This window comes from Myxocyprinus asiaticus, chromosome 10, assembly GCF_019703515.2.
Source record: "Myxocyprinus asiaticus isolate MX2 ecotype Aquarium Trade chromosome 10, UBuf_Myxa_2, whole genome shotgun sequence".
In the NCBI taxonomy this organism is placed as follows: Eukaryota; Metazoa; Chordata; class Actinopteri; order Cypriniformes; family Catostomidae; genus Myxocyprinus; species Myxocyprinus asiaticus.
The window spans coordinates 39,050,178-39,064,103 of NC_059353.1; the positions used below are offsets into that span (position 1 = coordinate 39,050,178).

A 13,926-nucleotide genomic window follows, 5' to 3' on the forward strand; every position below is an offset into this window, starting at 1 on the left:
TTGTTGATAGATTGTTGTTCAAATCCACTTTATCTATCATAGTTATACTATAAATCTGTAAAATATGAATGTTGCTACAGTACATGGCAACTCTGTACCACAATGAAATTGCAGTAATGCTTAGGCCTATCTATCGTCACTGGGAATACATAAATTAGATTACAGTTATTTATTTACATGCAGTCATAGTAGTTTAATTGTCCTAAAGGAAGTGGAAGTGGCAATATGCCATAAGTAGCCTACATATTTTACAGTGACGAATATGATGATGTTCCGTCAAGTCAGAGATGACAGCAGTGTCCTTGTTTATTATAATAATAGAGTTAAAGCATAAATTATAAAGATTCACCCAATTTGAGTTTGTTTATATTAATTTATTTTTAATTACTTTTTTTTTTTTTTTGTTTTGGGATGCATATTTTACATAACTTTGATGTTTTTAAACTGTGGAAATTATTAGTTCAGTAATCTTTTATTTTTTTTTTTTTTAAGTAGTTTTTCTTTTTCTTTTTTTTTTTCTTTTTTATTTACGTAAGCTGTTTGTAGTAACAATATAACAGTAACAATCGGTGTGCAGCGTTTTTAGCCAGCTAAGACAAATGGACCAATCACAGTACAGCGCGTTGAGTAAGCGATGAAAAAAACATGCGGAGTGTGAAGAACCCGCGAGCTCTAGGGTTGCTCTCCAACTTTATGACTTGGTGCAGCAGGTGAACAGAGCACACCTTATTCACCGGTACATGGAAGTATTTTAAATCTTCTCCAAGCAGAAATTCACGCGTCGCAGCTTGAGAATAGCAAACATTGAAAACAAATTATTAAAGGGGGGAAGAGCAGTTTTGGACAGAATATGTCAAAAATCTTAACAGTCTGTGGAGTTGCCAAACTGAAGCTGGGATGGCGCAACTGGAGAACACCTACGAGGTTGCTTAGCTTTAAGGTATGTTAACTTTTTAGTTATTTGGATAATGGTATTAATCACAGAGGATCAATTAATTTACAGTGTGATATGACTGAGGTATGGCAGATTATTGGTGAGTTCATCGATAATTAATTGATCTTTGCACAGTAGAAGTAGAAATCAGGTTCACGTGTATTTCGTTTGCAAATGAACATCTTGAACACATTTGTTGCCTATACATTTAGTCTAATTTCCAGGCTCAGACTGCTCACCTGGTGCTTGATGATGGTACAAAAATGAAGGGCTACTCTTTTGGCCATTACCAGTCTGCAGCCGGAGAGCTGGTCTTCAATACAGGACTAGTTGGGTAAGAAGGAACCTTTGGCATGAGCCTCTGAATATGGTCATTTTGGATTTGGTGTTTTGACATTTGTCAAAGTAAGGCCAAAACGTTTAATGCCCCAAAATGATGATCCACTTGTGATGACTCCCTAAAATATATAGGCTATATATAGCCATGTATTTTTATGTATGAGGACCCATTTATTTGGTGTCGATTCCAAAGAAAAATAATGAAAATGCACATTTGATTACCCACTCAAAATGTGTTTCTGGGTCAAAGTTACTCAAAATGATGAAACAGGTCACAAATGATTAGTATTATCAAAGTATTACATTAGTATTAGATAGTATAATGATTAGTACTATACACAGAATTATATAGATGATATTTTACTTAGTTTTAAATTGATAATACATTGTCTTAAAGCATCTATCATCTTCAGCTATCCTGAAGCCCTGACAGATCCCAGTTACAGAGGGCAGATTTTGACCCTCACCTACCCCATTGTGGGAAACTATGGAGTTCCCAACACACAGGAGCTAGATGAGCTGGGATTGAAGAAAAATGTTGAGTCCAATTGCATTCAGGTGAGTTTAGCTTCCCTTACAATGTCGTCTACATACAGTAAATGTTGATATTTGGCTCTATTGGATAAAGGAATAGTTCACCCAAAAATGAAAATTCTCTCATCATTTACTCACCCTCATGCCATCCCAGATGTTTATGACTTTCTTTCTTCTGCTGAACACAAACAAAGATTTTTAGAAGAATATCTCACCTCTGTAGGTCCTCACAATGCAAGTGAATGGTGGCCAGAACTTTAAAGGTCCAAAAAGTAAATAAAGGCAGCATAAAAGTAATCAGTAGTTCAATCTATATCTTGAGAATTATTTACTATAAATTCTCCTCCTTGCCCAGTAGGTGGTGATATGCACAAAGAATGCGAATCGACAAAAACAAAAGAAGAAGAATGTGAAAGTGAAAGTGGAGATTTATATTAAAAAAGACATAAAGGTGCACTCAACAATTCCTGAGAAACACTGATATTCGAACTCACCTGCCAAAGCAAACACCCCTTCCTTCAGTGCTCCTTTGGAAGCTCCGCCCCCCAAATTCATGCACGGGAGATGGTTTTACACACACCAGCTCCAGACACTCACAACTTTCCTGCTACTAAATCTAACATCACAACAACAGCATATATGGGTTCTGTAAAACATAGCAAAATTTATGTTACCCACTTATCGAGAAGAAAAAGAGCAACTTCTGCATCCGTCTTCAAGCCTTTTACCAATCGGAGGTCTCTCCACTGCTGAAAAGCCTCACCGATGTTGACGCGGCTCCTAGCCCTAGACTTATCACAATCATTCTTTTTTAGTTTATATTCGTCTGACCTTTTTCTCTTGGTCTGTTTCTCAGCCATTTGTCCTCCTTGGAGTTTAGAAAGTTCGCATCAGCCAGATTTGCCATCGCTCTTCTCCTCTCGCTCTGCCCCCACCCCCCATCCTGTGCATGCGCAAGAACCACCCCCTGTTACTGATTGGCTTGAGTAGTGTTGTGTGGATCGGTCTGTTCCACTATGTTTTTGTCCCATTTACAGAGCCAGGGCTGTGTACAAATACTAGATTTTTTTCAGCTCACCCACAGAACGGACAGCTAGCAGACTGTGGGGAAATATTTGCAGAATTTGACAAAAAGTGCATTGGATTAGAATTACTGTGTGCACCTTTAAATATTGATCTGTTTCTCACCTACACCTATCATATCGCTTCTGAAGATATGGATTTAACCACTGGAGTCATATGGATTACCTTTATATGCTCTTTGGACCTTCAAAGTTCTGGCCACCATTCACTTACATTGTACAGAGCTGAGATATTTTTCTAAAAATCTTTGTGTTCAGCAGAAGAAAGAAATTCATACACATCAGGGATGGCATGAGGGTGAATAAATGATGAGAGAATTTAAATTTTTGGGTGAACTATCCCTTTAAGGTCAGATACAACCCCTAACTGCTATAATATTGGTTTGTTTCCATGTCATTTGTTGTTGGAAGGTGTCAGGACTTTTGGTTCAGGACTACAGTCATGAGTACAGTCATTGGAACTCTGTGAAATCACTGGCACAGTGGCTACAAGAAGAAAAGGTGTGTTTGCACATAGAAACCTATTTAAAAACCTCTTACTTCACAAATTCTTTCATACAAATCTTTTTTTCTTGTGTTTGTAGGTGCCTGCACTTTTTGGTATAGATACCAGGATGCTGACAAAGATCATCAGAGACAAGGTCAACATTTGTGGTACTTTTAAAATTATGAATATGCTTTAAAGACATTATTTTCATTGATTTGAAAGCTTGATAGTGTTTCTTCTTGTACTTAGGGCACTGTTTTAGGGAAGATTGAATTTGATGGACAGCCAGTGGAGATCACAAACCCTAACCAGCGAAATCTAGTCGCTGAGGTTTCAACCAAGGTAACTATCATACATTTACACGTGCTTTGCATTTCCAGTAGGTTGTCAACAAATTTAAAGACTTGTCTCTTTCTGGTTCAAGGATATTCAAGTGTTTGGAAAAGGTAACCCGATTAAAGTAGTTGCTGTTGACTGTGGAATCAAGCACAACATTATCAGACTGCTCGTCAAGGTAGAACATTATGGCTGTTGTAGACTTATCCTTTACATTTGAGTGTAACCAATAGGTGTTATAATTTTTCATATTTCAATGTTTATTTTTGTATCTTAGCGTGGAGCTGAGGTGCATTTGGTGCCATGGGACCAAGACCTGATGAGTTTGGATTACGATGGTCTTTTCATCTCTAATGGCCCAGGAGATCCTTCACTAGCAAAGACCCTGATTCATAATGTCCGAAAGGTACTATGATAATATTATCATTTTGTAAAAAAAAATGAAAACTTCAAATTCTGCCCCATCATAAACTGTTTTGAATAATCGTAAATCTATATATTGTCATGCTTTTATCTTACCATCATAGTGATTCATCCATCTCTTTCAGGTGCTGGAAAGTGACAGATCAAAGCCAGTGTTTGGTATTTGTATGGGGAATCAGATCACAGCTCTGGCAACTGGTGCACAGTCTTATAAACTACCTATGGGGAATAGGTACATATTAATTTTATATGTTAATATTAATATTAATGTGTTACATAATGTTTCCAGGTGCCTTCCTGCAGATTTTTTTTTCCCCAGTTGCATCCTTAGACTAATAATAATGACAAAACTTGCTTCTTGATCTTGTACAGGGGCCAGAACCAGCCTGTTGTGAACTTGATGACGGGTCAGGCCTTTATTACAGCCCAAAATCACGGGTATGGAATAGACAGCGAGTCTCTTCCTCCAGACTGGAGTCCTCTTTTCATCAATGCAAATGATGGAACCAATGAGGTTTGTCCTCTGTTTCACTTGATATAGTTTAAGATAGATTTTAAATCTAGTATCCCAAAATGAACATTCTGTCATTATTTACCCTCAAATTGACCATTGCTGTCAAGCTCTAGATGGGACCAAAATAAATAAATAAATAAATTGCAATAAAAGTATTCCATATGAATTTTGTGCTATAATCCAAGTCTTCTGAAACTATTTGATAGCTTGGTTTGAGGAACGGACCAAAATGTAAAGGGATAGTTTACCCAATAATGAATCTTCTCCCATCATTTACTCACCCTCATGCCATCCTAGATGTGTATGACTTTCTTTCTTCTGCAGGACACAAACTAAGATTTTAGAAAAATATGTCAGCTCTGTAGGTGCATACAATGCAAGTGAATGGTGGCCAGACCTTTCAAGCTCCAAAAATTACATAAAGGCAGAATAAAAGCAATCCATACGACTCCATTGGTTAAATACATGTCTTCAGAAGCGATATGATTGGTGTGGGTGAGAAACAGATCAATATTTAAGTCCTTTTTTACTGTAAATCTCCACATTTTAAAAGCAAATGTGGAGATTTATTGTAAGTAAGGATTGAAATATTGATCTGTTTCTCACCCAAAGTGGTTGCATCACATCAGAAGACATATATTAAACCACTGGAGTTGTATGAATTACTTTTATGCTGCCTTTATATGCTTTTTGGACCTTCAAAGTTCTGGCCACCATTCACTTGTGTTGTATGGACCTACAAAGCTGATATATTCTTCCAAAAACATTTGTTTGTGTTCAGCACAAGAAAGAAAGTCATACACATCTGGGATGGCATGAAAGTGAGTAAATGATGAGCGATGGGTGAACTATCCCTTTAAGTCACTCACTTCCCATTAAAATAGTATAACTACTTTTATGGTGGGTTTTTTTTTTTTTTTGTTCTTTTTTTTTGTAGCATGACAAACTTTAGTTGAAAATGAGCTGCATGGATATTTCTAAAATTCTCCTTTTATGTTCCACAAAAAGAAAATGGGTTTAGAGAAACATAAGGGTGAGTAAATAATGACAGATTTTTTTAAACTCTTTTGGTGAACTATTCCTTTAATCTAAGTTATGACTGACTGGCCACATAAAGGTAGCCTATGATGAAAAAACGATTTTGTAACAATATACTTGTACTTTGCTTCTGTGGTTTCTTGCTTTTAAAGTAGCATCCCTCTGCATTCAACTTGACAGCGGTCTCTGTCTTTATTACTAATTACTGCTTATCTTATAGTCTGTATGGCAAAGAACCTCTGGTTTGTTTTTAGAAGAATCTGGGCTAATGTTTTCCACTGTACTTTATTTCTCTCAGGGTATTATGCATAACACCAAGCCAGTGTTCACAGCGCAGTTCCACCCCGAAGCCAAGGGAGGACCCACGGACACAGAGGTACCGCAGCACTTTCAGAAGATCTTGAAGCATTAGATCTTTATATTTTTCATCACCGAATGTCCTCTCTTGATCATGTTGTGTTCATTGGAAGAATTCTCCTTAGGGATTCATACATGACTGTACTACACAGCAGGGTGCTAATTATTTCATTAAAAAACAGCCAGTTTACTTGAGAATTTTCTTGAATTATCTTTTATAGTTCCTGTTTGATGCTTTCATCTCTCTGATAAAGAAGGGGAAGGAGGGAAGCATCACATCTGTGATGCCAAAGAAACCTGCAATTCCTCAGAGAATCCAGGTGAGGGAGACAAACCACATAATTTGGAGGCCCTCTCTGTAATATTGTTCAAATACTCTTCTGAACATGGGTATTTGACATGAAGTACTTTTTTTAAGATGACATGCAATGTGGCATTCTAGTTTCCATCTGAGACTATTTTAAACAACATTTTGCTTATTTATGGATATTATGCATACAGTTTAAATAACATCTTTAATTGAGAGACGACATGGAAACTTTGTACCTTAAAAAAATTATTTCTCATAACGCAGGACCATTAAAAATGAACTGAAAGCAAAAAGGTGATTACAAATTTTAAAATTAATGGTGAGCAGTCATAGAAACTAAAATATACTCTTTTATTTATACATTAATTTGTTAATAATTTATATCTTGAATCTTGAAAAAAATACTAATGAACATGTTCTGTGTGAATTACCCACACATTTGTTGTCCTTGTTTCACCTAGGTTTCCAAAGTTCTGGTGCTGGGATCTGGGGGTCTGTCTATCGGTCAGGCTGGGGAGTTTGACTATTCAGGATCCCAGGCTGTCAAAGCTATGAAGGTGAGATGGATTTTGTACCTCTTTTCAATTACCTACTTCAATGGTTCTCATCTTTTTAGGCTAAGTACCACTTTTATTCAGATCAAACCATCCAAGTACCACCTACACATAGTCACAACAATGTTCCCCCTAATTTTTGTAGCATTGAGCCTATTGACAACTCTTTGAGCGACATGATGTCATATTTTGATTCATATCAATATTAATGTAGTTAAGGTGAATCATTATGCTGCAAGACCCTCATCACAATAATAGTACCATTATGAAAGCATTGCAATTGCATGTGTTAATATGCAAAATTTTGCAGTCTTCTCTTTTTTACGTGCAGACTAAAATTGTGGTGCACTCTGATCATCGCATCCGTGCCAGTGTGCAGCTTGAGATCATTACATATTCGTATACTACAGTTCCAGTAGAATGTGGTCTGTCTAAGAGTCTTAGACACACAAAGCTACAGTGCATTCATATTGTAAATAGATCAGAAATTAGAAATAAATCATTGAAAAAAAATAAAACAATTAAAATAAAATGTTATAGTTATAAATAGAATGTATAATTTTTTTAATTGTACATTTCAAATGTCATGTTGCGTGCCACCTTGGGGCACTCCATGTACTGTACCACAGCTGGGGACCAAGGAACTACTTGAAAGAACAATACAGATGATCTTTCTGACAACTGTGTTTCTTGTTTTTGTCTGCAGGAGGAAAACCTGAAAACGGTGCTGATTAACCCGAACATTGCCTCGGTACAGACTAACGAGTCTGGCACTAAGCAGGCAGACTCTGTGTACTTCCTCCCCGTCACTCCTGAGTTTGTGACGGATGTGATCAAAGTGGAGCGACCCGACGGTATCCTGCTCTCCATGGGTGGACAAACGGCTCTCAACTGTGGTAAGCATTCAGCATCACACTTTTCTGAACAGCATCAACCAATCAGCAATCTGGAAAAGTACACCCAATGCCAATTTTTTCCGGACCACAAAAGGAGAAATCTTTAAGAAATCTTTTTTTTTTTTTTTTTTTACCCAATTGGAATGCCCAATTCCCAGTGAGCTTTTTAAGTCCTCGTGGTTGTGTAGTGATTTGCCTCAATCCGGGTGGCGGAGGATGAATCCCAGCTGCCTCCGCGTCTGAGACCATCAACCCGTGCATCTTATCACGTGGCTTGTTGAGCGCGTTGCCACGGAGACATAGTGCGTGTGGAGACTTCACGCCATCCACCGCGGCATCCACGCTTAACTCACCACACGCCCCACCGAGAACGAACCACATTATATCGACCATCAGGAGGTTATCCCATGTGACTCTACCCTCCCTAGCAACCGGGCCAATTTGGTTGCTTAGTAGACCTGGTTGGAGTCACTCAGCATGCCCTGGTATTCGAGCTAGCGAACTAGCGAACTCCGGGTGGTTGCCAGCGTCTTTTACCACTGAGCTACCCAGGCCCCCAATCTTTAAGAATCTTCACCCAACTTTTCCATACCCTACTGAGACCTGAGCGCGACTGCTGTGTGCATTTTTCATTTCCCTTTTTGATTTTTAACTAGTAGCCCCTAATAAACATGCAAAAAATATAATTTTTAAACCAAATAGTTTTCCCGAAAATTTATGTCCACATATGTGAAAGTTGTGAAATGTAAAATAATACCAAGCTACAGAAAGTCAGATTTTTTTAATCAAATGGTTTATTATGTTTCCAGGAGTGTTGGTTATTCATGTTTTTGAAACGTTACAGACATTACAGCTTTTTTCTGTAAGCTACTTTGGAATAATGTGTAATGGGAAAAGCACAAATAAAAAACTAAAAATGATTTGACTTGATTTGACTTTTATTTTTCAAAGTTTTTTTTTTTTACTTTGGCAACAAAATCTTAATGTTCTCTCCTTGCACTGTCAAACAAATAAGTGATAGCCAGTGCTGAAGCAATTAGCATAATTAATTCTGATTCAAAGTAATGGTTAGCATCGTCCAATCCCTGCCAACCACGTTAAAATAAAATTAAGCAATATAAAATCTGAATCTATGTTCTGATTACCATTGTCCCATGTCTGTCAATCATGTTGAATGGTCCAAACATCATCTGCAGGCTGAAACTGAACTTTTGACTGGATGTTAGGAGTGAATACACTTTTCTGCATAGGAAAGCTATAGGATGCTCCCTTGCTCCTTTGCTCCTTGTTTAGTGAATGGCTTAACCTCCAGTGTGCTGTCTGTATGCACTTGTCTCAGAACAGTTTGAAATGCACCTTATTTTCATCCTAACTCCATATACAGCCTCTGAAAGCGACATTTTCAAGCTTTTGGATGCATCCATTGATTCTCAATGTGATAGTGCAGTGAAAATAGGATATTTTAAGGAAAATGAGCCTATAGTCCACGTACATGGTCATTGTGTTTAACAGCGTGCCGTTTTGCGATAAATCGATTACATTTTTTAAATGGCATATCGGATGAAACTAGAGACTACTCTTTTGACTCAAACAGGTTTTAATGTAAAAACTTAATGAGGCTTCTTACCAGATTTAGTTTATTTTGCCGTTTCTCCCAAAGACAAACACAGCTAAGATCAGCGCCATGTGGTTTTGTCGCATGACTCCATGCGTCGAAAGTTTAACCCTTTAATGACAGCCTAGAGCAGGGGTCGGCAACCTTGTTGACATGGAGTGCCATTTTTTATTTTCCTGGTCAATGGCTGTGTCAAAAAAACATGCACAAGTTTGCGATTTTCCGAAGGACGAGTCCACTTGTGAAAGTGTTTCTGTTTTGCATTTTTCTAATTTAATCGTTTATTTTTCATACAAATGACAATGACAAATCAACATAACAGTTTCAGTGAAAATTTTGTGCAAAACCCCATGATTATCATATAATCATGATCCTGCATGTGAACAGAGCATCTTAAGTGCTTTAATGAAAGAAAACCTGTCCTTTTGTACAAAATGAGTTAACACAGTTAATGTCACAAATTTGCTTATTTGATTACTGATCACAAAATTGTGTGGAATCTTAAATATTTCGTATATTATGTCATTGTAATCATGTAATCACTAGCACGCAAGCAACAGCGAGAGAGGAGCAGGCTATTTTACTTATATGAAGTTTTTTGCACCTGCATTCCAATCTATATCTTGATATAATCCTGCCTCTTGATCACGCAGCGTGTTTTCATCAGCTGAATGGGAGGTTAAACAGTACGAGACTCGCGCTGCGCGTGCAAGCCATTCATGCATCACAAGCCGGTCAACTGTTTAGGCCTTTTCGGTGAATCGCACCTGCAAAATCCTAAAACTTTATTTCCAGGTTTCATTTATATTTTGAATAGATTTGAAAAGATTTGTGAACCCCACGATGTGGGTTTATGTTTTCTCTTTTAATCGTTTTATGTAATTTTAAGTGTGACTATGGTTTAAGGAGGGTGTACCTGTATGCTGGGTTGGGAATCTCAAGGATTAATAGTGGTGTTTTCCTTATTACATTACGTGTTGTTCTGTAAGCAAAAATGAAACACGGAATGTCATCCGCGCAGGCTGACAGAAGCAAATTGGCATGCAGGTGCGGAATTTATATAAATAAAATAGTCTACTCCTCTCTCGCCATTGCTGGCGTGCCAGTGATTACCCCTCTGTGTGCCAATGCTGGCGTGCATGCCATAGGTTGCCGACCCCTGGCCTTGAGTCTCCTGAACTGAGATCAGTCAGTTTAAATTAAATTAAATGATGCATAACCTATAGCGAAGCCAAAAACGTAATGTCCACGCATGTGGACGCGGGGTCTCAGGAGGTTAAGAATCTTCACCTAGATTTTCATACAGATGACAGATCCATTCCCATCCTTGACAGATGTGGTCACTATGAACTGATTTATGGAAAAGAGCTGCATGAAAATTCTTCAGAAATTCTCCTTTTGTTTTCCACTGAAAAAAATAACAGCATATGGGTTTGGAGCGACATAAGGGTGAGTAAATAATGACATGATTTTTATTTTTGGCTGAACTATTTCTTATTTTAACTTAAGTATTGAGGATTTTGTCAAAAAAGGATTGCTTGTTATGTTTCATGCTCCACTTTATGGTTAGATGAGTGTTATGTTCGTGTTTGTGCTGTCAGGGGTGGAGCTCTTTCAGAGTGGGGTATTGCAGAAGTATGGAGTGCAGGTTTTGGGTACACCTGTGGAGTCCATCATGGCCACTGAGGACCGGCAACTATTTGCAGATAAACTAATGGAGATCAATGAAAAGATCGCTCCCAGTTTCGCAGTTAAAACGGTGAGATGAACACCTGCATATTGTGGCACTGTTCAAAGTAGTTGTTTTCTCTTTTGTGGTGTCAGAAAAATGTTTGACTATAGATGTTGCAATTGAGATGCATTTGTTTGAATAGATAATTGTAGGTTATTATGAATGAGCCTGTTTGTCTGGCAGGTAGCAGATGCTTTGAAGGCAGCAGATGAGATCGGCTATCCTGTCATGTTGAGATCAGCTTATGCCCTGGGTGGTCTTGGCTCTGGTTTGTGTGATAACAGAGAGAAGTTAGAGGACACTGCTTGCAAGGTGAGTATTGTAAAACATCACACAACATGATGTTAATTCCTTCCATTAATACTAATACATTCAGAATAGATTTATGCATTTGGCAGATGCTTTTATCCCAAGCAACTTAAAGTACATGCAATGATAAAATGTATTGCTTGCATACATTCCCTGGGAATCAAACCCATGACATATGTGTTGCTAGAACAACGCTCTACCAGTTGAGCTACTATCCACTTTATGATCAACAGATTATATCTATAGGTTGGCATGATGAAAGTGGGTTATGTCTATTCCTTTTGAAGGCCCTGGCCATGAGCAGCCAGATCCTGGTTGAAATGTCCCTCCTGGGCTGGAAGGAAGTGGAATATGAGGTGGTGAGAGATGTCGCTGATAACTGTGTCACTGTCTGCAATATGGAGAACTTTGACCCCCTGGGAATCCACACAGGTACACAGAAACCTTTTGACAATGAAATGATGCTCATTTTTATGTACTATTATATTGTTCAAAAAAGCATTAAAAATGCAATTCAAACAGGGAATTACTTGAATACACCTCTTCTATGATGAACATCAAAAATGAATTTGGATATTTTTGTTGGACTTAAAAGAAAAAAAAAATCCACGTTATGTTACTGTTCAATGATTAATATGTGTACATGTATTCAAGGTGTACGAAAAATATTGTATTACTTCTTACTTGATGGTTACACCACTTGACATGAAATGGAAATGTTTTTCAAAAACATACACAACCAACATTAATACAAAGACTGCATTTCTAAGAGACTTACAGATAATATCTCTTTCTGGTCTTCCCAAAGGTGACTCCATTGTAGTTGCACCCAGCCAGACTCTGTCCAATGAGGAGTACCACATGCTGAGAGAGACAGCTATTAAGGTGGTGCGTCATCTAGGCATTGTGGGAGAGTGTAATATCCAGTATGCCCTGCACCCGTCCTCTCTGGAGTACTGTATCATTGAGGTGAATGCACGCCTCTCCAGAAGCTCGGCACTGGCGTCTAAAGCAACAGGGTGAGACTTGCACACCTCACACAGGATACAACAGTATTATTTTGCCATATTAGACCACGCGGACAGGATACCCACATATAGTTACACTACCAGTCAAGTTGGACACAAGTTGGTGACTACTTTGAAGAGGCTAAAATACATTATAGTCACTTCCTATACTTCCATTTGTGTTACTTCACAGTTTTGATGAATTTAATATTATTCTAAAATGTTGAAAATAGGTTTAGTCCAAACTGTGTGGTTGTGTATGTCTTTATTTACTATTTATTTGAGTTTATTTAATCACTGTATGCACAGATTTAAGGGTGTACATTTCTTTGGTTTGGTTTGAGTTTTACCTGCAAAACAGACATTTCCCCGTGATCATCTGAAGGTGTCAGTTTCACACCGTCTTTGGTTTTGTGTTTTTTGTCACCAATATTTTGAGAAGTAACTGCAGCCAAAGTTCTGGGTTTGTTGAGAGCCAGACATTTAAAACACCCACCCACTACTCTGTCTGTTCAGTGTGAAATGAATCCACATTCTTTGAAAGCATTGATCCTGCGTGCTCTGTTAGAAGAAAAACTAATTGTGTGGAATAAACAGAACAGATTTTGAGTCTTATAAAAAGATTGGTGTAAAAATGCAAAAATAGTTTTAATACCTTGTGGGGCAAAACATTTTTCCACAAATTCTAATGGAGGCATTTTGTGGAGCACATTACTATAGGTTGTTAGGCAATTGTAACATTTTATTGTTCTTTCATAGCTCAAGAGACGTTATAGTGTTTCAAGTAGGGTTGAACGATTTGGACAAAAAAATCTAATTGCAATTATTTAAAAAATATTTCAATTGACCTGCGATATGATTGAAAAAACAAAACATAAAAACAACAGCGTGTAAGTGATTTGAACTAAAATTAATGTTTTGCCTATGCTCTATTGCTAACCGGAAATACTTTTCTAGAAAGGGTATTCACAGTTTAGTCCTCTTAATAAGAACCAAACTAAATAAATAAATAAAACAGTGAAACAGAGGAAAAAAATCATCACATTCACATTTCATCTGTCCACTGTGTAAGTTTTTTTTATCCAATTTGTGAAAGTGTGAGCTCACTTTTCATAATTTTGTTTTTTAAACCCTGTCAACTTGAATATTATATTATTGTCATATAATAATAATAGTAATAATAAGTTAATAAATAATTATAGAAGTAAATTATTTTATAGTAATAATAATCATTATTATTCAATAGTAATTTATTTCTATAATACTTTCTTAACTTGCTCGTGGCATTGCTATGCAGTCTGGTTAAACCCTCAAGTCTTTATTTTGGTGGAAGCTTTTATTTTGGGAACTGAAGTTTCTGTAGTTTGTAGTTGACAATAGCATTTTAATGCTGTGAAATGCTCTCATCTCCCTTTCTGTCCACAAAAACTCTGTGACATGGGGTTGTTTTTAATTTGTA

At 37.3% G+C, this 13,926-nt stretch overlaps 1 protein-coding gene across 2 annotated transcripts in view; it reads left to right on the forward strand.

Moving 5' to 3' along the window:
- The first annotated feature begins 830 nt into the window (after nt 1-830).
- The window catches only part of cps1 (carbamoyl-phosphate synthase 1, mitochondrial), a 79,671-nt gene continuing 66,575 nt past the window's right edge, over nt 831-13,926 (forward strand). Inside the window, exons 1-18 of one of the 2 annotated variants that reach the window (XM_051708957.1) lie at nt 831-940; nt 1,147-1,268; nt 1,687-1,831; nt 3,301-3,390; nt 3,474-3,530; nt 3,626-3,718; nt 3,801-3,890; nt 3,990-4,118; nt 4,261-4,367; nt 4,508-4,649; nt 5,986-6,063; nt 6,266-6,364; nt 6,816-6,911; nt 7,615-7,804; nt 11,021-11,178; nt 11,335-11,463; nt 11,748-11,892; nt 12,269-12,479. In XM_051708957.1, the coding sequence (XP_051564917.1) occupies nt 851-940; nt 1,147-1,268; nt 1,687-1,831; nt 3,301-3,390; nt 3,474-3,530; nt 3,626-3,718; nt 3,801-3,890; nt 3,990-4,118; nt 4,261-4,367; nt 4,508-4,649; nt 5,986-6,063; nt 6,266-6,364; nt 6,816-6,911; nt 7,615-7,804; nt 11,021-11,178; nt 11,335-11,463; nt 11,748-11,892; nt 12,269-12,479 (2,171 nt within the window). In that variant the 5' untranslated portion in view covers nt 831-850. The remainder of the gene's footprint in view (nt 941-1,146; nt 1,269-1,686; nt 1,832-3,300; nt 3,391-3,473; nt 3,531-3,625; nt 3,719-3,800; nt 3,891-3,989; nt 4,119-4,260; nt 4,368-4,507; nt 4,650-5,985; nt 6,064-6,265; nt 6,365-6,815; nt 6,912-7,614; nt 7,805-11,020; nt 11,179-11,334; nt 11,464-11,747; nt 11,893-12,268; nt 12,480-13,926) is intronic. The other variant, XM_051708958.1, reaches the window with a different exon arrangement.